At 38.7% G+C, this 25,000-nt stretch overlaps 3 protein-coding genes across 5 annotated transcripts in view; 1 reads left to right on the forward strand and 2 right to left on the reverse strand.

Annotated features, from left to right (window-relative positions):
* LOC109416303 (6-phosphogluconate dehydrogenase, decarboxylating) overlaps window positions 1–4,730 on the reverse strand; it is a 45,294-nt gene extending 40,564 nt beyond the window's left edge. The window contains exon 1 of the mRNA XM_019690347.3: window positions 4,475–4,730. Within this exon, the coding sequence (XP_019545892.2) occupies window positions 4,475–4,485 (11 nt within the window). The 5' untranslated portion in view covers window positions 4,486–4,730. The remainder of the gene's footprint in view (window positions 1–4,474) is intronic.
* Window positions 4,731–10,491: 5,761 nt separating this feature from the next.
* Window positions 10,492–15,047, forward strand: LOC109424067 (LYR motif-containing protein 4). Of its 2 annotated transcripts, none has more exons than XM_019699147.3 (4): window positions 10,492–10,645; window positions 10,703–10,804; window positions 10,865–10,985; window positions 14,720–15,047. In XM_019699147.3, exons 2-4 carry the CDS (start codon window positions 10,716–10,718, stop codon window positions 14,768–14,770), a joined length of 261 nt encoding a protein of 86 aa, XP_019554692.2. In that variant the 5' UTR covers window positions 10,492–10,645; window positions 10,703–10,715; the 3' UTR covers window positions 14,771–15,047. The 2 variants fall into 2 exon arrangements, with proteins under 2 accessions (XP_019554692.2, XP_019554691.2); XM_019699146.3 differs by having other exon boundaries at window positions 10,503–10,645; window positions 10,700–10,804.
* LOC109416301 (D-2-hydroxyglutarate dehydrogenase, mitochondrial) overlaps window positions 15,046–25,000 on the reverse strand; it is a 14,237-nt gene continuing 4,282 nt past the window's right edge. Inside the window, exons 2-5 of one of the 2 annotated variants that reach the window (XM_062842195.1) lie at window positions 17,597–17,731; window positions 16,094–17,092; window positions 15,434–15,599; window positions 15,046–15,376 (exon numbers count right to left, since the gene is read on the reverse strand). In XM_062842195.1, coding sequence (XP_062698179.1) covers window positions 15,123–15,376; window positions 15,434–15,599; window positions 16,094–17,092; window positions 17,597–17,689 — 1,512 coding nt within the window. In that variant the 5' untranslated portion in view covers window positions 17,690–17,731 and the 3' untranslated portion in view covers window positions 15,046–15,122. The remainder of the gene's footprint in view (window positions 15,377–15,433; window positions 15,600–16,093; window positions 17,093–17,596; window positions 17,732–25,000) is intronic. The other variant, XM_029880413.2, reaches the window with a different exon arrangement.

A 25,000-nucleotide genomic window follows, 5' to 3' on the forward strand; every position in this document is an offset into this window, starting at 1 on the left:
TGATTTTGTATAAGAACTTATTCGACACGGTGTAGTTATAAGACTGAACTAATGGATTAATGGCGCCAGTGTAACAGAAAAATGGAACCCTACAAATGTTCATATAATTTTCCGTATCAGGCCCCACGTTTGGAAACATAGATACGAAAAATAAAATGGAACTTTACAAACGCACAAAACACAAACATACAACACATACCATAACAGGGATAACGATGTGCAATCCCAGGATGCCGATGTATCATTATTGTTTTGGTTCATCAGCCAATCCTGTGATAGTTTTTTTTTGCTGATTGCCTTTAGTTCGCAGCGTTAGTTGCTTACATAGCTTGTGTTTTTCTAGGAATTTCTAATTCTAAGGGGGCATCTCGATTCGGGCAACAACAGAAGACCGTCTGTCGTTTGATGTCCGTGACAGAAAAGTCGTCTGATTGCTATAACTTTTTTATACTTCGCCCAAGCTTCAAAGGTATTCTTGGTACAATTATTTTAAATGGTTGTTTCACAATGATTTGATGATTACGGCAAGCATATGTTTTGGTTAAATTAGCGATGTTAAACATCAACTATAAAATTCTTAAACCAAGCATATATCTCATTACTTTGACTGCGGCCAATTCAGTCATAAAGATTCATCATGGCGGCGGCAATTGAAAGTAACGATAACGAGACAACGATGTTTTCTAAGGAAAAAGTTGTGCTAATTGTTTAAACGTTTCTATAGTGTGGTATTTAAGTGCAATATTTATATATCAATAGGTGAATTCGGATGCTCCCTCATTTTAGCGGTGGTAAGTATGGTCATATAGCCATATAGCCGAGGCGGTAAACGCACGGGTATTCAGCATGACCATGCTGAGGGTGACGGGTTCGATTCCCGGTCGGTCCAGGATCTTTTCGTAAAGGAAATTTCCTTGACTTCCTTGGGCATAGAGTATCTTCGTGCCTGCCACACGATATACACATGCAAAATGGTCATTGGCAGAGGAAGCTCTCAGTTAATAACTGTGGCTGAGAAGCAGGCTTTGTCCCAGTGAGGACGTTACGCCAAGAAGAAGAAGAAGAAGTATGGTCAATTTTGAAATTCCCGAAATCGTTTGTTTGCATCGAATTTTTACTTGTGTTACCCAATATCTGCACAGGTTTTGTTCCACAAGTTGATATGTATTTTCAATTGGCAAAGGCGTCCAACATCCACAGATTGGACACTGGACAGCGAAGGAAGAATCCGGCAGATTGCATATTGGAGGCCTAACAGCAAGCGCTCTTAAACTTTACCGTTTATTTTGTTCGCAAGTTCGTACTGGATCTAAGCACATCTGGAAGATTATTTACGTATTCATCCAGAAATGGCTTGTTTGATCCTGTGAGGTGCATATTTAAATAAATAAGAAGTGGGAAAGGTAGATTTTGCTTATGTTGCGGCATGATGATGTTTGACGGAGTCACACTTTACACAAGGTTCACATTCCTGCTGCCGGCTGTCAAAAAAGCTAACGTTAAAAAGCATATTGGAACATATTGTACATAAACAGCACCATTATTGAAACGTTTATCCTCAATTCGAATGATTATGATTATAAAAATACAATAAACGATACTCCATGTATGCTTAAACCACCTTAAACCAACCATCGAATATAGTTGGTTCAAGCCTCGAGGTAAGGGTCAAGTTAAGCATAAACATGGTTGAAGCTACTATAAGAATAAGTGAGCTGTCAAACCACCAACCATAAATATTGTTGATGTAGGCATAATATGGATGAATTAACCATACTTCTTGCTCTAAAGAGATCATCAATTATGTTTAATTCAAGCTTCCATTATTCTTCGACCTATTGTATTATGCGTAATACAATCTCAAAAAAGGATTATATAAAAGTCAGTGCACAAATATGTTTGATTGGCACCGCAATATGATTGACTTGACTTCATTGTTTTCTCCGTGTAGGAAACGACTTGCGTATTTTGTACTGGATCTCTGCCCGAAATGACTGGAGCGCTACAAATTCACATCAAAGTTCAAGGACAGATGTATAAATCACAGTATAGCATGCAGCACAAACAATGGAAATGATCTCAACAAATTACAAACGTAGCACACTCAATGCAACAATTGAAGATTTTTTTATGAATTGGAGATTGCAATTCATGAAAAATTCTTAAAACTACTTTACAAACGTAACAGGATGTATACGGGAAATTCTTCCTGGCTACGTTCTTCATCGATATTTTTCGGATTCCACTATGGACTGTTCCCGGGATCCCTTCAATGATTCCTCCCGGCGTTACATCCGGGATTCTTTCACGGACTCTCGGTAATATTGCATCAGGGATTCCTTCAGGATTCTTTCTGGGGTCCTGGGATTCCTTATGATATTTTTCCTGGGCTGTCTTCATGGATTCCTTCCGAGACGTTTAAAAAAGAATGCCCAGGTTTTCTTTGGAGATTGCTGCTGAAATTCATTCAGGGATTGTTTCACGGATTTTTTTTTCTTTATTACATATAGAGATTTTCAGCCATTGGCTGGTTGTTTCACGGTTTCTTCTCGATCCTTTTAGAGATTTCTGCGGGGTACCTTCATTGATTTCTTCCGAGATTCCTTTAGCACTTCCGTTCGGGAATCCTCCTGGATTTTTTCAGGAATTACTTCAGAAATTTCTCCTCTGATTTATTCATTGACTCTTCCCAGTATTTCTTCGAATTGTATCTTGGTGTGGATTCCTCTTAATATTATTTTAATGTTTACTTCAAGGATCACTTCAGGCGCAGACTTCAGGGTTCTTTTAGAGATTTCTCCAGCAATTTCTCCAGAGCCTCCTTCCGCGATTATTTACAGGGATTCCTCCAGAGATTTTTTCCGGGATTCCTATACTAATTCTTGTTCTGAAATTGCCTCAATAATGTGGGGAACCCGAGCAAAGTTTGACAGCAAATTGAAAACAAATTTCGATGTTGTGATATCGCAAATTATGATAACTCAGGTTGTTGTCGTTTTGGTCGTTTTAACGGTTAAAGCATCAAAAATGAGAGCAGAAAAATGATCCCATAACAGCAAGTTAAAAACGATTCCTGCTATCAGTGATAGCAAATTGATAACTCTTTTTGCAATCAGTAAGTAAAAATGAGAAAATCGTTAAATATAGGTTTTTTTTCGATTGATATGAAATCCTAAATAGCATAAGATAATTACTCTAATGGTATATTCTTAGAGCTATTATATAAAGTTGCTTAGAAGTTTTGAAATAACTTTAAAACTTATTTTGTAATAGTTTGAAGTGACAACAAAACGAAATCTAAATTTGAAATCAAATTTAGTCAAGACAAACTGATATCAAAATGTGATATCAATTTGCTGCTGAATACAAATCGAGTTTTCGATTTGCTATCATTTTGTTGTTAGACTCTGCTCTTTCTACTTGTTCCTTTTCTTGATCTAAGTAGGTGTAATAACTGGGACAAAGCCCGCTTCCCAGCATTTGTATATTGTGTGAAAGATACGAAGAAACTATATGCCAAACGAAGTAAAAACATCAATTGCGAAAAGCTCCTGGATGATCGGGAATTGAACCCGTCACCCTCAGCATGGTCTTGATAAACATTCGCGCATTTACCGCTTTAGCTGGGTCTGCTGTTACGATCTACACAATTCAAATTTTATCTCCTTTTCCGATCAACAACCGATCAGTATATACCTACTGATCGAACTGCCGACGCGAAGGTCACTGGCAAATTCCAGTAAGCGTTCAGAAACTGGTTCAATAGTTCAATCACGTGCTCGGTTCAGGTTTCTGTTTAGTTTATTTTATGTTTGCTATATCGTACAAATCGATTCTTTTTAAGCAGTTTTGAATTTGAGGGATTTTTTTTATATTCTGGACAGCATTGCTACGGATCAACATAATCAATATGATGTTTCAGAATTAAGCTTATATCGCATCGTCTAGCATACTGACCAGAAGCAATCCCCTCGATAGCTACATTCCCAATATGGGTACCTTCCTATCGGCTTGCCAAACATTTGCAAGGCAAACTTCTCGACTCTTTGCTTACACTACACGGCCCATTGGAGAATGTTTAACCTTCACCGAGTCATATTCGCTGATAGTTTGAACACTTTTTATTCGTCGTCGTCGTCGTCGTCTGCGTTCATCATTACGACGAACCAAACCTTTATGACGACAAACGATCGACGAGTATTCAATACGCGATAGAGTCGTTCGTTTCACTGATTGACGAAAGTAAACTTCAACAATACGGAAAAAATGCATACAAGGCACTTATAACACTAGTAGAAAAGAAAGAAAAAAACTATATTCAACAACCTCGTAGCGCTGTGCAGGGGCCAGTTCAAGTACACACTCGAGGTGACTGGCAAAATTTGACCCATTCTTCGCCTTCTACAGTGCGTTGAGTATCCTAAAGAGCGATATCTCCGTGATATGGATGATAGACCACTAAGATGTTACTTACGGTTCGGCCATTCTACAGTAGCTGCGGGTGATAAATGCAACAAATTTGGAGAAAATTGTGTAGGCTCGAAAGCAACGTAGCGGAACGCGATTACGGAAGATGTAAAACGCAAAGGCAAAGCCCGGCACTACTGACTGTTGATTCGGGGTTTGATTTTCCTGTTTCTTTAGGATTGCGATAACCACGCCGCGCAACGCGAAATACTTGCGAAACGGAGCACACTCGAACGAAGACTGCGAGGGGACGTCGTACGATACGAGCCTCTAGCTAGCTCGACCACGACGACGACGACGACGGTGTTGATTGAATACGACAGTGTGGTCTGGTTTGATAGTGTGCTCACGATTTTGTTTTATAAACTCTTGCTCTCTTCCAGTTCCAATAGAAGCAGCTCCAGCAGTTATAGGACTATACTGTACACGAGGTGCGACGTGGTTGAATTTGTGTGATTGGTTCAACGGAGAGTCGCGGCATATCGCGGTAAGTATTAAAGCTCTGAGAAGTATTCGTGTGGATGGCCCCCATAGGTTCGATGCTGTGATCTAGCCGGCATAGACCTATCCAGAAAAGGTGTTAAAGATTTCTTGAATGGTTGTATAAATTTGATAGCTAATTTGTATAATAGTTGAACACAGGGTTGTAAGATCAAGATGTCACGAAAATGTCATGACATTTTCCAGTTCTACCACTTCTAGTGAAAATTTTCATCCGCAAACACAGACCTTCAATAATGCTGGTGAGTTGTGCTACAAAAACGATATATTCGATAAATATTTCTCACTACAGGCAGTGAAAATGGCAAATAACCAAAGGACATTTTTCTGCCATTTTTCAACAGTGTTAAATGGATTTAGACTAGGTCAACAAGGTCGTTTTTTTTGGAATAGAGCTTTTTCGGTTTCTTTCAGCGTCCAAAACAACTGCAGACAATTTGGGAGTGATTGGTTGCGTCCCCGTATTCAGCATTGTGATTGAAATTTGTATGGGATTTAGTATGGAAAACCGTACTTATGTATTTGCGTTTTTGTCACAAGATGAAACTTTTTGTTTAAAACGATGTAACTGATGACGTTGAAGTAAAGCCTAGGGCATGCTGAAAAACTTTGCCGAAGACCGCAGAGTGATCCGACGCTTGTGAAAAAAGTTGGTAACTCAGGCCAAAAATTGAGATTTTGTTATTGATGCTATTCCTTCACATGCTGAATGCTAAGCACCATCAGACGGATCCGAACGCTATAACTTTTGTCACAAAAGTTTGATCGCTTTGCAAAGGTTTTTGGCACATAGCCGGGCTTGGCGATCTAGTGGCTATCCCAAGGAACAATTACTCATTTAACTAACGTCGCAACGAAAATTTTATTCGAATTATATTGGACAACAATTGAACAATATAGGTACAATCACAGCTTGTAACTAGGCGTTATTAAAGCAAAACTGGAGAATTTATTAAACAATATTCTCGGCTGGCGCGACAAAAGCTTTACTATCTGTAGAAACCTTAGTTATATCAGCACCTTATTAAACTTGTATTCAGCTATAATGACCTATTGAAAAAAAAAATATGCAGATACAATTTTGCTGATCCAGTTTCTTTTTTTTCATCTAAACATTTTTATAACACACCAACTTTTCCAAAATTTTCCTCAATTTGGGATTTGAACTCGTGATCTCCCAATCGTCCGTCGAATGTCTTACGCCATCCTGGAATTGGGAAAAGGGTCGCTCAGAGCAAAACATCTTATTAAAGTAGTGAAAGATTATTACACATTAATGTTTATGGAAGGTTGTAATTTTTTTTGATAAAAACATTTAATGGTTAACGCTACAAATTTTGAAATTGCTGCGAAAATTAGCAAATGTTTATTTTTTTGCATTAGTGTGCAACAAATGTCAACATAAATTCAATACTAAAAAACTGCTTTATTACCAGCATTTGAGATTGTTGTTTAATTGAAGGGTGATAATCGAACAAATAAATCGGAAATTTGTTTATGTAGCTTCTTATTAGACCAGTGGTCAACGTGATGCCGAGTTCTCTATGTTGCCGTAGAATTTCTTGCAATGTTTCTTAAGAAGGTTATTCTACTCCCAAAAAAATGTAGAATAACGTGCTTAACGTTTCACAAATGGATCCAGGAGGTGCAATACAAGCAGTTGAAAAAATAGGCCTGAGGATCACTGTATTAGACCATTATTGAACTTAACCATAATAGCTGAATTAATATAAATCAAAAGCATTTGTTTGGCTTATATAAACAACAATAATCAGCTATTGGAAACTGTGGAATATAAGTTACTCAACATGTAGCAAAAATTCTTATTCAGCTAACATTAAAGCTTATATAGACAAATCGAACAAACAAAAGTTGCTGACGTTTGTTAACCTTATACTTAAATCGCTGTTCGCGTTAGTGCCGAATATTCTATTATGGCTAATTAACAATGTCTTCTTCTTCTTATTGGCGTAACGTCCTCACTGGGACAAAGCCTGCTTCTCAGCTTAGTGTTCTATGAGCACTTCCACAGTTATTAACTGAGAGCTTCCTCTGCCAATGTCCATTTTGCATGTGTACAGGGGATAGACAAAATGATCGGGACAGGCAAAATTTTCACTTTTCAAAAAATGTTCAATAAGCTGTAACTTTTCGAAAAGTGTACCAAATATTTTCAAATTTTTACTGTAAGTTCCTCAACTAGCTGTGTATCAGTGGACAAAATTTGGAAAAGATCGGACAATTCTTCACGAAGTTATAAAGATTTTTGAAAAAGGTAAAATTATCCGATAGCCAACTTTGAGCTGTTATATCTCCGGATTCAATGAACCGAATGTAATGAAATTTTGACCATTTATGACTTATATAATGAGCTATGAAAAACCACTGACTTAACTTAATATTCTTAACACGGAAAAAAAATATTACGATTAGATTATTTTTCTAATAAAACACCAAATTATCCAAAATATCAACATCGTTTCAAAATTCAAGATGCAAATTATAGTTCATTTAGTTTCCCTCTAATTGACTTATATATAAATGTGTTTTGAAGGAAAGTAACAACATAGCCGCCAATAAATTGAAAAAAGTAATGGGATGCATATTAAAAAATGATCAATTTACTAAAAACTCGTGAAAAAAACAAAACCGCTCTAACTTTTTCGCTTGTTAAAAATTTCAACTTAAGTTAAATGCTTTCCAAAGTTCATTATATAAGTCATGAATGGTCAAGATTTCATTGCAATCGGTTCATTGAATCCGGAGATATAACAGCTCAAAGTTGGCTATAGGATAATTTTATCTTTTTCAAAAATCTTTATAACTTCGTGAAGAATTGTCCGATCTTTTCCAAATTTTGTTCACTGATACACAACTAGTTGAAGAACTTACAGTAAAAATTTGAGAATATTTGATGCACTTTTCGAAAAGTTACAGTTAGTTGAACATTTTTTGGAGAATGAAAATTTTGCCTGTCCCGATCATTTTGTCTATCCCCTGTATATCGTGTGGCAGGCACGAAGATACTCTATGCCCAAGGAAGTCAAGGAAATTTCCTTTACGAAAAGATCCTGGACCGACCGGGAATCGAACCCGTCACCCTCAGCATGGTCATGCTGAATACCCGTGCGTTTACCGCCTCGGCTATATGGGCCCTGTTAACAATGTATATAACATCATTACGGCATATTATTCCACATACGTTTTTATTCAACTAAGATTGTTATAAACAAGCAGTTATACAGCATGCATACTTATTTATGACTTCGAATTGTTACTTGGGTGCCGCTTGTAATTCGTATGCAGAAAATCCTGGGTTCAATCTCTGGCCGGTCCCTTTCCTCCTACTTTGTACCTTTCTATCCAAGGATGGAAATCTAGTGATCATGATAGGATCCTAAATGTGTCGCGGTTGGAAGGCATCGCGCGATCATAGCAACAGCGATAGAATTTTGTCGTCAAGCATTCCTAACAAACCATGCTCCGCGAATAATGAATCGCTCGGCATGTGCGGCCGCGATGCGATCGTTATCATGAAGTCGAAATGATAAATTTCGATTTTCGATCACTTTTTGTGCATTCTTATTGCTGAAGCTTCACGATCTGCATATGAATGTAATATTCCAGATCATGAATTTTGGTTCCAGGTGCAAAAGTGGCCATAATCGTGATGAATAAAGTTTATCGCGACTTGTAACATGATCCGATAACGATAGATCCCGCGATAAAGCATGCATCAGATGTTTGATTGCTCTGTGATACGGGCACAGCGCGAGGGTGTCACATCATGCTACCGCAAGAGCAACGGCTATCTTTGATTGTTCGTATGGTGTATCATTTATCGTTAGAAGTGATTTTCTTCCATCCTTGTTTCTATCTACTTTCTCTTTATTCCTTCTCTACATGTCAAACTAGTTCATAGTCATCGCTTGAACAGAAATAAGTTGCAAAAGATGTTTCACTTCCTTCCAACTTTCACAGCACCATATAACGCCTACGAGATATTCAACCAAACCACCAACATTCTACCAACAGCTGGCAATGTGCTCATGAAAAAGACACCGGACAAAAGTTTCTGGTGAAATCCCTCTAAGAGTTACGTCTGTTTGTCTGTATATCCCCTATCCACGGGTTGCATCACCGTGCAAAGGTGACTCCCAGATCTCACATCCCACCCTTAACAAAAACCCGTGCGTGCTGGTTGTGGTGACGCAGAGTGCTCTCGGTCTCTAGTAGCAACAATCACCACACTCAAACATTCCTTTCCCTTCCCAAACTGACTGTAAGGATTTGGCCGGCGCCGGTAATGATCCAAAGTGTATAAGCTGCTAAAATTGCACTTTGAGAATAAGTGGAATGCCCCAGCCCTTTATTCAGTTGGATCTTAGTGGATCGTACCAGTTCAGATCAATCACGGAGCAGCAACCATTGACATGTACAGGGGATGGCCGAAATGTTTGAGATAGGCAACTTTTTTTTTCTCTCACAAAAAAGTTTAACATGCTATAACTTTTCATGGAGTGCATCAAAAAATCTCAAATTTTGACTGTTTGTCAACCAATTATATGTGCATCATTGGTACAAATTTGGGCTCGATTGATTAATCTTTCGCAAAGTTAGAACCGTTCGGGTAAAACACTATTTTTTAGACAACTTATTTTTGAGCTGTCATATCTCTGTCATATGTCTATATTGTACAAATATGATCTAAGTAAAATTTGAGCCATTATGTATGAATACTTCCAAAGTTGTGGCAGTTTGAATATGAAAAAAAAACTGACAGGGTGCCACTTAAACAAATATTACTTTAAAACGGCAAAATCAAATTGAATGAAATTATTACACAACATTTGGACATGCATTCTTTATATACAGAAAAAATAATAAAAATTCGGTTCAGTATTTCTGGCTCTATAAATAAAACAGTAAACTTGTGTTCTTATTTTTGAAGCCTCTTTGTACAAAATTTTAAAATTGCAGATCTCAGGATTCAACAATATATCCGCAAAAACTAAACCGATTTTAACCTATAATAATCCTATTTTCCTTCAGAAGGGATTTGATTATTTCAAACATGTTTTGAAAAAACTACTTGTGTGAAGTTTTCCTACTGGGTATAAATATTCCCAAATCGAGCGTAGTATGAAGAAGCAAAGAGTTTCTGTCCTATCAGTTTGATCTCTTTTCTTCTGAAATGCTTAGAACGCATTGTCGATCATCACATCCGTGATGTTCATCTGGCCAACGTGCCTCTTCAACTACAATTCTGGTAAGTCCACTGTGACTCAGCAAGCTTCGTTAGATAAATGAACGGCTCGTGCTGTGAAAATCACCATTTTGCTACTCATTGCATAAATAACTATTATTCAATTTTGTTCATATGGCCTGTGCCGTCGCACATTTTCAATCCCTGCTTTTTTTTCTTTTTTCTGTCGTCAACGCATCACCCGGCGAGCACTGGAAGCTCAAGCCATTTTTTGCCCCTTCTGCTCTTCGGCTCTGATGGCTGATGTGGGCGACGCTTGCGTGTTGCACGTGTGTCAAAATCATTTGTTTTGATTTGCTTCAGCGGCGAGCGACGGCTGACGAACAGTGCTGGCTGGACCAATCAAACGCGCAGCAAACAGCTGATTGTGTGATAAAATTTCAGTGCGAAGTGACGAAAGTTTGAGATTTTGTAAGGAAAAACGTAAAATATTGTGCTGTATTTTAATCTTTCTTTTCGATTCAGTAGATACGCAATCCACATGTCCAGTGCCGCACACAAGATGAAAGTGTTGTCCCTCTACCGACAGCTGTTGCGTGAATCGCAGAAATTCAGCTCGTACAATTTTCGGTATTTGCTTTCGATGATTAATGTGGGCATTTATGTATTAAAAATGTTTGCGTTTTTCAGTAATTATGCCCTACGGCGGGTCCGCGATGCATTCCGAGAGAACAAGGCGCTCACCGACTCGTCCAAGATTCAAGCCGAGATGGAGTACGCCAGAAAGAATTTGGACATCATCAAGCGGCAGGTAAGAACATGAAATCAAAGCGATTGGCGAGGTAGGCTGCTTATGATGTAATCCTATACAGTTTGTAGATGCACTGTGTATGGAATGGGAAGAGTAGTTTGTATCACAGCATCACTGTGTTATGATAAAAACAGTTCTTTCATTGTAGACTGAATTCTTTTAACACGAGTTGTACTACAACATATTAGAATTGAAACGTTAAGCCTTTCAATCATTAAGGTTATTTTTTTATATATGAATCTATATGTACATTATCAACATTTTTAGCCCTATGCTAATTCATCTTGGGACCCACGCATCACTTCTCTTCCGAAGGAAGAACTTACTGTTTGCGTGTTTGTCGGGAGTCGGATTCGATAGCTAAGGTCCGTAATAAAGCGTAACAGCTAAGGTCCAATAAATTTATCAGATAAGATTATTCCCCGAATTGAAAATGTGGTAAAATCCTTGCGTTGATGGTGCGGGCAGACTAAATTTTGGCAGACATAGTATTAACTTCTAACCACAGACAAACAGACGTTACACTTGCACAATTTCCATCGACCACGCTTTTAACGATCATTTTAAATTTTCATGGTTGTGCTTTCACAACCAGAGGCGCGCATATCGTTTTTCTATGCGTTTGACGTTTTTCACACTAGCGCCTTCTATTGACGATATTGCACAACACAGTGATTCGTGCAACTTTTCCACCAGGTGATGGTAGTGTGAACTGAGCGATGGATTTTCATGAAAATCATTCAAGGTGTTACGTCTGTTTGTCTGTGTTTTAACTTTACTGCCCCTATTCGCATAAGAGTCCCATGTTTGCTGTGTTTCCTATTCACATGGGACTGTTGTGCGAATGGAGGCAGTTTAGGCTCATCTCTATAGGATTTATAGGTTTTCCTTATAACAAGTTGGTGAATCCTATAGACAAAGCTAAAAATCTTAAGACATCTGGCAATTCCTGTAAGAAGCTAAGGCTTTTGGTAAAAAGAACTGGAATAAATCTGTCGGATAGAACTACCTGGTGCTCCACAAGGCAGCTTATCTTACCTCCATATACCAGCATACCTCTGATTTACCTGCATTTCTTCATAGATGTCAAAAACGTCTAGGTTACTGACACTCAGATGATAGAAACTTGGCAGCTTAGAAAGAGACTCATGTGATTGCCTGAAAGAAATCATAGTACATAGCATGGAGATCCCTGGAGTAGTCAAGGGATGCAGAATATCCAACTGTTTGATGCACGTAGAAATTGGTCCGAGTTGCGATTGTCTTTCTTTTACACTCCAAGGTAGGAGTCCTTGGTGAGGATATATCAGAAGAAATTAGACGAATTTCTTAAGTAATTCCTGGAGAAATTCCTAATGGGATCCTTGGAATAATTGCTGGAGTAGCTTTAGAAGAAATTTGGGAGAAAATTCTTGTTGGAATTTTTGGGAAGTGTCTGATAGATACCTTTCTGAAGATAGAATTTGAATTTCCTAGTGGAATGCTCGAAGGAATTCCTATGGAGGCCATGAATAAACTCTAAGAAATTCTCGGAAAAACTCCTAGCAAAATTTCTGTCCCTAGAGTAGCTCGGAAAATTCCTGCAAAAAATCCTGGTAATTTTCAGGAAGGATTTCCGCTCAATTCCTATGAAAGCCCATCGGGGAACTTCTGAAAGAATTCCTGGGGAATTCAAGGAAACTCCCGGAGGAACATCGAGAAGACCTGGAATTCCTTGAGGAGTGTTCAGAAGAACTGTTGAAAGAATTCCCGGACCAAAGCATTGATGAATTACTAGAAAATCTGCTAGAAACATTTGGAACACCACTTCTGGAAGAGTTTCTCAAAGAATTTCGAATAAAAAGTCACGTTTCCCAGAGGCACTTGTGATTGTGAAGCAATAAGCTCCTGGAAGAACTATTTGAAGAGTTTCCGAATTCGCATGTGGAAAAATCTTTGAGTGTTCTTCTAAAAGAATTCTCGGAAGAACTTGTGAAATAATTCCCGGGAAACTTTTGAAATAATTCCCAGATCAACGCTTCGAAGAATTCCCAGAGAAATTCCTTCTTGAAGAATTTTCCGAGTAACTTCTGGAAGACGTTCTCAGAATTCACTAAGAAACTCACGGAAGATTTCTTGATGGAACTCCTAGAAGAATCCTAAGAGAAACTATTTGATGAATTTCCTATGGAACTATTGAGGAATTCTTCATACACATCTGTTAGGAAAAAATCATAGGAAAAATTATGGAAGAAATCATATAAAAATTTCTTGAAGAATTTACCTTATCAAGTATTTATGGAGGAAAATTCTCGGAGAAACTTTTGAAAGAATTCTCAGACGAGTTCTTGAAAGAAATCTCAGAAATCTTTTTGCAAGGTTTTAGCGGAATTTTTCAATAAAAGTCCGGGGTAAACTTTTAGAGGGAATTCTGTAACCAGCTTCCACAAAAAATATGGGAAGAATTCGTGAAAGAATTTCCGAAACAACTTGTGGATGAATCTCCAAAGGATCTTCTGGAAGAATTCTCGTAGTAATTTCCGAAAGGAATCAGAATAAAAAATGCTAGAATCCCTGGAGGAACTTCTAGAAGAATTTTAGCATTGAAATCTGATTTTTTTCCAGATTTGAATGCTGAAATTATTCTAGTAGTTCCTCCAGGGATTCTAGCATTTTCTGTTTTGAATCCTTTCGGAAATTACTACATTTTGGAAAAGCTTTCGGAAGCGTTTTTCTGAAGAAATTCGGGAAGAATTTCCAGAGAAACTTCTGAAAGATTTAATATCTAGAATACCTGTATGGAAGAACACTTGGAATAATTCTCAAATGGATGTATTCTCGCAGAAAGATCGAGAAGAATTTTCGGAGGAACTTCTGGGAGAATTTTCAGAAAAAATAATCAGAAGTACTTCTGAAAATATTCTCAGGACTGCTTCCGGAAGAATTTCTCAAGCAACTACTGGAAGTACTTTAGAGAGAATTTCAGGAAGAACTTCCCGAAGGAATTTCTAGAAGAATTATCGCAACTCACGACAATAGTAGTTTACGCAACAAGGTGCAGAATGAAGATTTTTACAGCACGAGTCGTACATTTATCCAACGAGGCTTGCCGAGTTGGATAATTACGACGAGTGCTGGAAAAATCGAGTTCTGCACCGAGTTGCGTACAACGTTTTTTTGCAATTTCATAAATTACCGCTTGAGGATAGTTTTTAACAATTTTTTTCATTTAAGTGTACACTGATATTCATAGCCATATTTAAGAAAGTCTGATCATAACAGGTTATACTGTGCATTTGTCACATTTTTTCAGGGCTGCGTCCAGAAATTACCAAGAAGTTGATCAAAACTGAAAACAGTACTGTAATGGTTCATTACGCAACGCAAATCAGTGCTGTAATGAACCATTACAGCACTGTTTATTTGGTGCGGGAAATTAGGCCTTTTCCTATCAGACTTGCGTGAGGTAAAACAGCCTATTACGATGAGAAATTGCAAAAATAACTATTTTGCCACTTGGCGCTTTAATATTCTACATTATACATGCCATTTTGGTGAGGTAATGGCCTACTTTTCCGCACGATACCAAACAATTGCATTATGGTTCATAATGCAACTCATTTCGGTTGCATTATGAATCATAATGTAATTGTTTGATTGACAACCTCAGTCTGCCATCATTTTGCAACTCGTTACCTAAATAACTAATGTATCATCCCTTATCGTTAAACCACTAATTTACCTTTCTCTTTCAGGCTCTGATCAGCCAAATGTTCCGAGCAGACAAACTTGTAATCGAAAAATGAGCCGCCATGAGTTTTGTCAAGCGCCGAGATGTGCAAACTCCTTTCGCAAAGTTTGGAAGTTTGTAGCTGGAATATGCAGTTAATATCGCATGATTTGGTAGGTTACCTGCGTTAAAACAAAAGAATTTAAGTGTTCTCTTCTTGTTTTGGATGTGTGCAAGGCAGCAAATTGTTAGAGCGTTGTATTCAGTATGTGAGGGCATGTAAATACCGACAGACACAAACGTCAACATGTAAAGACAAGGAATCAATAAACGACAAGTTTCATAAAAGAATAGAGGAATATGTACGTATTGTTATTTCTTTTGAGAAAACTGGAATGTTTGACTTTAACTCAACAGTAGTTCAAAGATTACATAGAAATCACTTTGTAAGGATTCAGAATGCCATTTGGGTCCATAGTGGTTTTCATCTGTCGCATTAGCCCTATGGCTTCGTTCGTTTTGGAATACTTCAGATACTTGGGCTTCAAGAGGCCAATCCCGTGTTCAGCACTTACGCTTCCTTTCAGCTTCGACGTGAACTCGTACACGAAAGGATCCACAAGCTGTTCGATTTCCGGTGTCAGTTCGTCCCCTGCTATGTTAAGGTGTATGTTGGAATCACCTGAAATGGGAAACCATTTGAGATATTGCACGCATTCGCAGTCTGCCAAATCCTTACCTATGTGTCCAAAGCCACAAACTAGTTTTACCAAATGTCCAACACGCCGCTTCATCGCCGGAACAATATCGTAGAAGTTATCGAGTGGCAGTGACAGGTCATAGGTGAGGCAGAAGTTATTACTGAATGTCCCATGCGGTATATATTCTCTCAGCTGCCACAAATCCTATGGAAAGGAATGATGAACAAATTCTTCATTATCCGAAGTACTTTGCCACCACTACACTAGGCCGTCCCTTAGGAGATGTTCATAAACCACGTAGACCAAAATTTGGCCATCTCAGACCCGCCCCTCCCACTTCGTAGATTTTTGTCCATACAATGTGTGTGTGTATTTGATTTTTAGAGGGACTTTAACCTTTCGGTCATTCGTCCCTTAATGTCCATACAAAGATTTTGAAATTTGTATGGAGCGTAGACTTTGGCCAGACCAAACTCCCCCTTCCCCCAAAAAGTCAATGTGGTTTATGACCGGCACCTTATTTTGCAAAAAAAAAAATGGAAATGTTGAAAGTTTGTTATTGTAAAATGATCGTTTAAGCTAAAAAAAACGTGTCAAAATCCATATCTCAAGGCTGAGTGGTCTCTCAAGAAGTCTAAAGTTCCGAAAAACTGTACAGTACTGGGCTAAAAAGTTATGACATTTTTCGGAAGCCTTACCTTAACCTTTGAGGGCTCATTCGTAACAACTCCATCGCCAACGATTCCAGCCGATAAAACTTGCTCCAGAAAATTCTGCACCTTTTGCTCATCGTGATCTGCATTGCTACCAGTAGTTTCTATAAGCATGTAGAAGGGATATTGCTTGATGGGTGACGATCGTTTCAAATGCAGGATGCAGCACTGCAATGCGTCCTCGTCGATCAGCTCACATGAGGTAAGTATCTCTCCAAGTCGTTTTTTGCATTCGATGAAGGTCCTCAACACTGAATCATAGTTCTCGACACCCAAAAACAGCACGTTCTGTGTGGTTGGCGATGGCGGACAAGCGATGGCCACACGAGTTATCACACCCAAAGTTCCTTCCGAGCCGATAAACAAATGCTTCAAATGATACCCAGTGTTGTCCTTCCGAAATCGTGACATCAAGTCCAATACCGTTCCATCCGCTGTCACAGCCTCCAGACCGAGAACTGACCCGTGCAAGTTACCGTATCGCATCAGACGTATCCCGCCGGCATTGGTCGCCAGATTGCCTCCTATCTGGCAGGAATGCTTCGAACCCAGATCAAGTGGCATGATCATTCCCTTCTCGCTAAGTTTCTCCTCCAACACTCCCAGAATGCATCCCGCTTCACACTGCAATACCCCAGAGTACTCATCAATGGATTCGATACCGTTCATCAGTTCCAACGAAAGAACAATTTCATCAAACACGGGAATCGATCCGCCACAAACGCCCGTATTGCCACCATATACGGAAACGGCCAACTTGCGATGGTTGCAGTGTTGCAAAATGGCGCTCACCTGAGCGGAAGTTCGCGGCTTTAGCACCACTTCGCCTAATCCACGCACGTATTTGAAATAGTCCCGATTGTAGCCGGCAGTTTCATCAAGGCCTAGCAGAATTTGATTCGGGTTAGGCAATATTTTTGCGAAGTGATTGATGTCTGAATCAGCCACGGTAGCGAAGGAGCCTCGTTTGATGTGGTAGCGGTCCTGTGAAATTTGAATTATTTCGATTGAATTTCTTGAATAGAAGATATAAGCGTAAACGCTATTTATAATATCCATTATAAATTTGACATATATGCATCGTCATTATTTGCTGTGCGGATGATTTTAACAAATTTCGGGAGCACAACCTACAAACTCATCATCTTTGACTTCAAACATGATTCGGTAAAACAAATTGAGTTAGGATCGCAGACAAAGCATGTATCGTACGACAGTAGAGGAAGCTTTTGGACCTCTGAACAGGAATACAACTAAGTTAGACTTGACAATAAACTAAACCAAAGCGAAGTGTGTGGTTGTGGCTAAAGACATAGGCAGCAGATTATATGAATGTGTTACTGAGGTGATGATGGATGGAAATGTGTTTGTAGTTATTGAAAAATTGGTGTAACTGGGAACACAAGTGACAAGTGATTCAGACGTATTGTAGCTGTGAATAGGGTTTCACGAACTATGACGAAAAAAAAACAAGATTCTTAAACTCACCTTCGACAATTGAATTTCATTTCGAAAATTTCTAATTTGCTTGGCGGTTTTATGGAATGGTTGTAATACTTTCTTGTTTAATAATTGCAGCATCTCATAGCTTTCTCGTGTACAGAATCTGAAATGAAAGATGTTCTGAATTGCGGTTTAAGCAATTATTAAGACTGTGACAGTATTTCTTTTTGTTTTAGATTTGAATCATACAATTGTAAAATTCAAAACAAAAGTGGGGTTGATATTTCTATTCTGCCTTGGCACTTCTTCCTTCTTCCTCATTTACTATGGAGAAAATTACTTCTTCAAAGAAAAATCGACATGGGTCACCCCTTGATCACTAAAAATATACAGATCGAAAAAATAGTTATGTTTAGCTACGTAGTCATAGAAAGAAGGACTGTGAAGTAGAAAGATTGCGCAATTGAGTGTGTGTGGAAAGTTATGCGGGAAAAAATAGAAATTTCAATGTCATGTACCAAAAACAGCTAAACCCGACAGTTACAGTTAGACCAAACATAGGACAAATAACGATACAAATGTTTACTCCCTGAGGAAGACACAAACCCCGTGTTGAAACGTCGGGCAAATCAAAAACGTCGTTTGTTCAATTAATGGCAGCGTAGCCAATCATAGTTAATTTACCCATATTCCCTTATATTTCAAAGAAATCTTATAGTTTTCGCATCGTAAATCGGTCTTTTTGGTATTATTTGAGGTATCTATCATAACTAAATGTCGCGAGGGCTTACACAAAGCGTAATGAATTGACTCAGATTTGTTCAAGAAACCCATTTTGCTCCAATGCCCTTATATTAGTATAATATCAGTAGTTATCTAATTGTTTGCCTAGCTTCTCAGAATAACTTGATGTGATATTGATATCAAAATGTTCAGATATAATATTAACATTGATATATGCTCCCATGGACCACATGCTGTAACGTTACCGGAGCTATTTAGCCACAATTCCCTTATATTAAAAAATACACTACACCGTCTTCAACCAGAGGTTGCACAGACTGAACAATCACTAACATTGGCAACGGACAACACGGAACACCCAGTGGACCAGTGAAGAATTTTTCGTTTGACGAAAAGTTTCCTCCGACTAGAGCGGGAATCGAACCCTCACTTCGTGGCACTCACAATACGCCTAAACGACTGACGCCGCTAACCGCATGGCCACGAAGCCCATTTATGATATTGATTTGATGATTATTTTATGATATTTCTATAAAATTAAGATTTTTTCAAGACATATTCGTCTTACTTCGCATAATATGAGATGCTCATGAGACTTAATTCTTCTCTTTGTGTATGGCTTTTATGAAGAAATTGATTTGTTATTTTAGTAGCGCTACTACATTAACCGATATGACTAATTTGGGCCCAATTCCCTTATATTTCAATAAAAAATAATATATGGCTCATCGTTAATCAAACTTTTTGGAATTGTTTGAGGTTTTCGTCATAAGCAACCCATTTAGCCCCAATTCCCTTATATTAACATAACATTAACGTGGAGCGGGCCTGGTGTGATGGTTAGAACACTTGACTATCACACCGAAGACCTGGGATCGAATCCCACTCCCGACAAACTCGCAAAATGTGGGTTCTTCCTTCGGAAGGGAAGTAAAGCGTGGGTCCCGAGATGAACTAGCCTAGGGCTAAAAATCTCGTTAATACAGATAAAAAAATAATATTAAGAAGTTTACTGATAATTTGAACAGCTTGTGGCGGTACCACGAATATTTGAATTGTAAAATGAACTAATAAATGAAGTTGTACAAAATATGATATAGTCCATTGAATTACCCCCTGTAAATATTCCACTCACATTGAGTGAAGCTGAATTATAAGTTCATGTGTTCATTTGCTCCACTCCGCATACCAAAAACAGAATGAGTGCCCTGTGTAATTCTGGTGCCGAGCGTAAAGCGACAGCTAAATTAGAAATCAAGCTTGTGTTTCGGGCATCGACCTGGGTTCAAGTATCGTTGACCCCTAGATTCTTTTATTGATGTTCGGGAGGGATACGAGTTGATTGATTGGGTCTTCAGAGGGAAATGGAATGCTTTCTCCGGACGGGTAGAGAAAGTGGTGTGTGTGAAGGCGATATTCGACCTTCGCGAAATTCCACTTCGTGGATTTCGCGTAATTTCCGGCGACGAAGATTTTCATATCTCGCGCCTATTCTGAGGATCTTAGAACTTGACTCGTCCACTTCGTTCTGGACTGCGGAAGAGGCGAGATCGGTCCAAGTTTAGTCTAACGCGCCGTGGTGTGAAAGTTCAGGTGAACTTAAGAAACGTGAAAGGTCTTTGAAGTTTTACTAATTTAGATTATCTCCCAATTCTCTCAAATAGCTAGATAGGCAAAGTCAAGTGCTGTATTAGTGCGTTGTGCGAAAAGGCGGTTATTCAGTGCGAGTGTTGAACCCTGAATGCGACAGGTAACTAAGGTGCTTCCATATGTGCAAATAGTGCAAATAAGTCACGTGTCGTGCAACGGCATTCTTTCGAACAGGTTCGTGGCAAGTTGCGAGGCCCGTCACACCACACCATCAAGTTAGCGACCGTTTCCGACCCCGCTTTCTAGCTTCGGAGTTTGGCCCGGCGATACACGTGGGCCGGAGAGGGAAGCGTCCGTCAATACCGCGCCCTTGGCAGGGCGGCAACATCGATGTCCGGTTTCATATCGGCAACCATACCGTGATACAGTGAAGGAGTGAAGTTTTCGTGAAGAAAAAGTTTTTGGAGTGAGCACCGACCGGTTTCGAACCGGAGTCCCCCGCGTGAGGAGCACGCACGCTATCTCGACGCCACCGCTGGTGACGACCAGCGAGTGAGGCGCCGTTGAACACGGCAATCGCATGATCCGGTAGGAGAACACCCGGAGCAGGAGTCACCGCGTGTCGATCACGTGACTCGCCAACAGCAGCAACAAGTAACCGCCAATGCCTCCACACCAGTAAAGTCAAACCGTGAGTACTCCGTTATTTTTTTCCCATGTGCATGGTGAATTTCGCCCCTAGTCTGGTCAAACCACTAGCGTGGCCCCACCGATCTTTTTTTCCGCGCCCTACCGTTCGCCCGCTTATGCGAAAGTAGCCGGCTGCTATAAATTGCACGATTTGTTTTTGCTAATGAACACCGAAAGTCGCACCGCACATAGATGAATTGATCGCAAGAACAGAAAGGAAGAGAGAATAGAAGCTAGAGGGAATGAGAGTTTAGCTAGGCCTAGTGTGTAAGCTTGTATCGATAAAGCAGAAGTGAATTGAGGTACAAATATAGATCGAAATGAATTGAAGTAGATGTGGAATTGGTTTTCGATGCGTTAAAAACAAATGGGTAGTTTGCACCTTAGTAGCGTTGGGTCGTTTTTTTTAAGGGAGAAATCTGAAGCGGTAGATGGAAATGTGATTTCACGTTTCCGGTCGTTTTTAAGTTTTTTTGATCATTTTCTGGGGAGGTTGGCCCTGAATCCAACCAAGTGGCATTTCTCTAGTCGAACGAAATTCGTTCGAGGTGTGTTGCGTCTTGTTTCCCGTGATGATAACCGTCGCGAGCCTTACTTTGTCGCCGGCGAAAATCAATTTCACGTACACCAATTTCTTTATTTACACGACTTCGGTCGTGAGGCATTTCGTTTCCCTGATCAGCCAGCTCGTTTCCCGCCCATTCATTTGGGAAAAACTTGAACCCTACCCTGAAGGGTCTCAATAAGGTCGGGCACACGGTGTGTTGAAACACGATTATTATCGCACTTTCATGAACCTAAAATGTTTTTTCGTTATAAGTAAGCCTTAGCTGTGTAGATTAAGATTCTGGAGATTAAAAAATCTTTCATCGGGGAAAATGAAAATAATTTCGATTATAGTATTTCGCCACTTTTCTCATATAATATGGTGTATTACGCAAATCTGATGAACCTAAACTACGCTAGAAAAAGTCCCCTGTCTAATAATAAATTTGAAACTATTTAGAGAGAAACGAATGCAAAAGTCTTTACAACGAGTTTAAATTTGTTTGGCGTTCGTTTCATGTGTCTAGCCCACTACAGTCTGCCGAAAGTCATAAATCATAAAACTCTACATTCCTTCCATATGCCTGGTACATAAGTATTCGTAATGGAGGTAAATCAATACTTCCCATCAATGCGACTCATACATTTGAGGAAGCACCGTACACCTGTGACTTATATCATTTGCAGCACATATTCTTCATGCCTGAAATGGCGGGTATAGGACAGATCGGTGAAGTACTAGATTTGTAGTAATGAGCTGAATTTTAGTATGGTGAGAAGGTCTATTCTCCGTATCTGCAATAAAATGGTGCAAAAAGCGTGGGTATTATGATTCCATGCCTAATTTGATGCTGTTTGAGCAAAACTTTGGGCAACAGTGTTGTTGTTTTCTCCATTTCTTGCAACATAAACAACATAGTTATCCAAAGTTTTGCTCAAACAGCATCAAATTAGGCAAGGAATCATAATACCCACGCTTTTTGCACCATTTCATTGCAGAAATGGAGAATTGACCTTCTCACCATACAAAAATTCAGCTCATTACTACAAATCTAGTACTACACCGAACGTGCCCCATTAGTTGCACATACTTTGCATGTCAAACCACATCCACATGGTTATTTGCCAAAAAAGTATGAGTCGACTATACTGAGCATGTGTGACTTATTTGTAAAACTTCTGCCTCTGATCTGTTGAGGACTTTTGTACATACAAAATCTTAAAATTTTCAAAGACTGTGGAAGGACTGTGTTCAGTGAATAGTCTCACCGGAGTTATCTCTTTGTTACTTATAAAATTATACCTTTAGGATTAAGTGGGCTGTTGAGTCTCGAATACTAAAATAATACGTAAGATTGGCGTTGTCATATTATGTTAATGTATTCAAAAAATATTATTCAACATTTGGTTTAAAATAGGGCACACCGGGGTAAGATGAAACAGCGTGTTAACATGATATTATATAGTCATGATAAGCAATTTGAATGTCATAGCAATTTGTTTTAATCATTTGTTCAAGGAAAATTATACAAATTTTATTGAAATCTTTTTCAAAACATCACAAGTTTTTATTAAGAATTTACCCTACCGAATGCAACGCATGCATGTCAATGTGAATGACATCTTATAGTATAAGCCTAAGATATATTGGAAACAAATAAATTTGCAAGTAACCTGATGAATTTCAATAATAGTAGTCCAGTGCAGTGATTTTTTTTCTATGTTCGTCTGGGTTATCTGTAGTTTTTTATATAACACTTTGGTCTTGATAAAAACTTCATGCTTTTCAATGGTTTCAATGTTATGATTGCATAAAATAAAGTTTCTTTTTCCCAAGTAAAATTCCTTCTTTTTTGCAAAGTGAGTTTGACAACAGATTACTTTTAGTATGGGGAGAAATGTTACTTGTTCTTGAAGAGCTTGATAAAAACGAAATAAAAAAGGAATAGTGATTAAAACGACTAGTCAGAAAACTGAAAAACCACTGCACGGTACTCACAAAGTGGAAACTATCCATTAGAGTTGAATTACAAAAGTAACCCTATACTCGATACCTTCCAACCATCTCTCATGCATTATAACTATTAAGCAATAAAAATGTATCAATATCATCCAATGATTCCGGAATGAAGCACAGAAGAACTAATAACAGTTCTTAAAAAGTTGTATTGAAACCTCAAATTGCGTCAATAGTGCCTCACTTTGCGCATCACTGTTTGTTGTTTTTATACTTTCTGACATTTCCGAAACATTGATACATTATCAATTTTTATTTTATCTGTAAAATTAGTTAATTTTTTTCTCTGCATCATAAGAAAAATGTAACATGTACATATCTAAAACTAAGTAAAAAGAAAATCGAGTTAAGCACTGTTTCTTTTAAATCCACTAAGATTTTGCCATCTATGGCAGATGCGTAGTTCGACCTCAACTGTTACGTCATCATCAGTGTCTAGTACTTAAGCCGATTTTCTTTTTACGTACATGTATTCCACTAACACGCCCAGGTTCATCATCATCATATTTAAAACTGTTTCAACTAAATATTCATTGATTTAACTGTAAAAAAAATGATTACATTTGCTTAATTTTAAGTACGGCGTGTGCCGAAAGAGTAATTAAAAGTCATTCTCTAAGGGTTGATTTCTTCACCTCAGATTAACCGGTAAACCAAGCTTACCCATATATTGCGATTTTTTTGTATAGTTTTTCTTTCGTTGCGCAATTTGTGCGCCGGGCAGTTACGCGCAGCTCCACTCCGGTTGCGCGCAGCCAATCAGGAGCAAGAAAGCAGACGACCTCAGACGACGTCGTTGCGCGCCAAAGCTACACGCAGCACGTTTCCATTGTCTGCGACCAAAACAAACATCGACGCTCGCCCACCGGCTGATTGTTGTTTCCTTTTCGTTTTTTTATGAAACGGAAATAAAACATTATTTTCTGGAATTGTTGCTGATTCGATTAATGGTGCCACCATTTGTTGCATTCAATCTTGTACTGATCGCACGCGGTCGATACCGGTTGGTTATGTTTTAAGTAATGCAAATATGGATACTGCCCATGATGTGAGATTCACCCTTGCGCACAACTGATTGGCAGATCGTTAAAAGTGTGAAACTAAAATTTTTCTTGCTAAGCGCAATAGTTAAACCTGGTTTAACGCTTAAGTCAGGGTGAAGAAATCGGCCCTATGTGTCCAACATCCGAATAAAAGTATTCATAGGATGAATTTTCACTTGTTAGTAAAACATCGTGCCCTGCAAAATCAGAGCACAATATACTTTATAGTGCTTATTATATTCGAAGAGCTATCAGTATTTCTGCTAAACTTGCTCAAAAATAACTTAATTGGACAGCTTACTTGAATTTAAAAATAATAGCGTTAATAAGTCACCATATTTGTTTAATGATTTATGACTTTCGGCAGACTGCAGTGGGCTGGACACATGAAACGAACGCCTAACAAATTTAAACTCTTTACAACGACAACTCTTTACGCGAGAGACTTTTGCATTTGTTTCTCTCTAAATGGCTTCAAATTTATTATAAGAAAGGGGACTTTTTGTAGCGTGTTTTAGGTTCATCAGATTTGCGTGATACACCATATTATATGAGAAAAGTGGGAAAATACTAAAATCGAATTTATTTTCATTTTCCCCGATGAAAGATTTTTTAACCTTCAGAATCTTAATCTACACAGCTAAGGCTAACTTATAACGAAAAAACATTTTAGGTTCATGAAAGTGCAATAATAATCGTGTTTCAACACACCGTGGGGCAACCATCAATCTCGGTAAGTGGTCTCCCTCGGGAGTGGCGCTTAAGCCATTTTTACTTGTCACCGGGAAACTCGCAAGGCTGTCGGGTTACAAGCTTCTC

This window comes from Aedes albopictus, chromosome 3 (genome assembly GCF_035046485.1).
Source record: "Aedes albopictus strain Foshan chromosome 3, AalbF5, whole genome shotgun sequence".
NCBI lineage: Eukaryota > Metazoa > Arthropoda > Insecta > Diptera > Culicidae > Aedes > Aedes albopictus.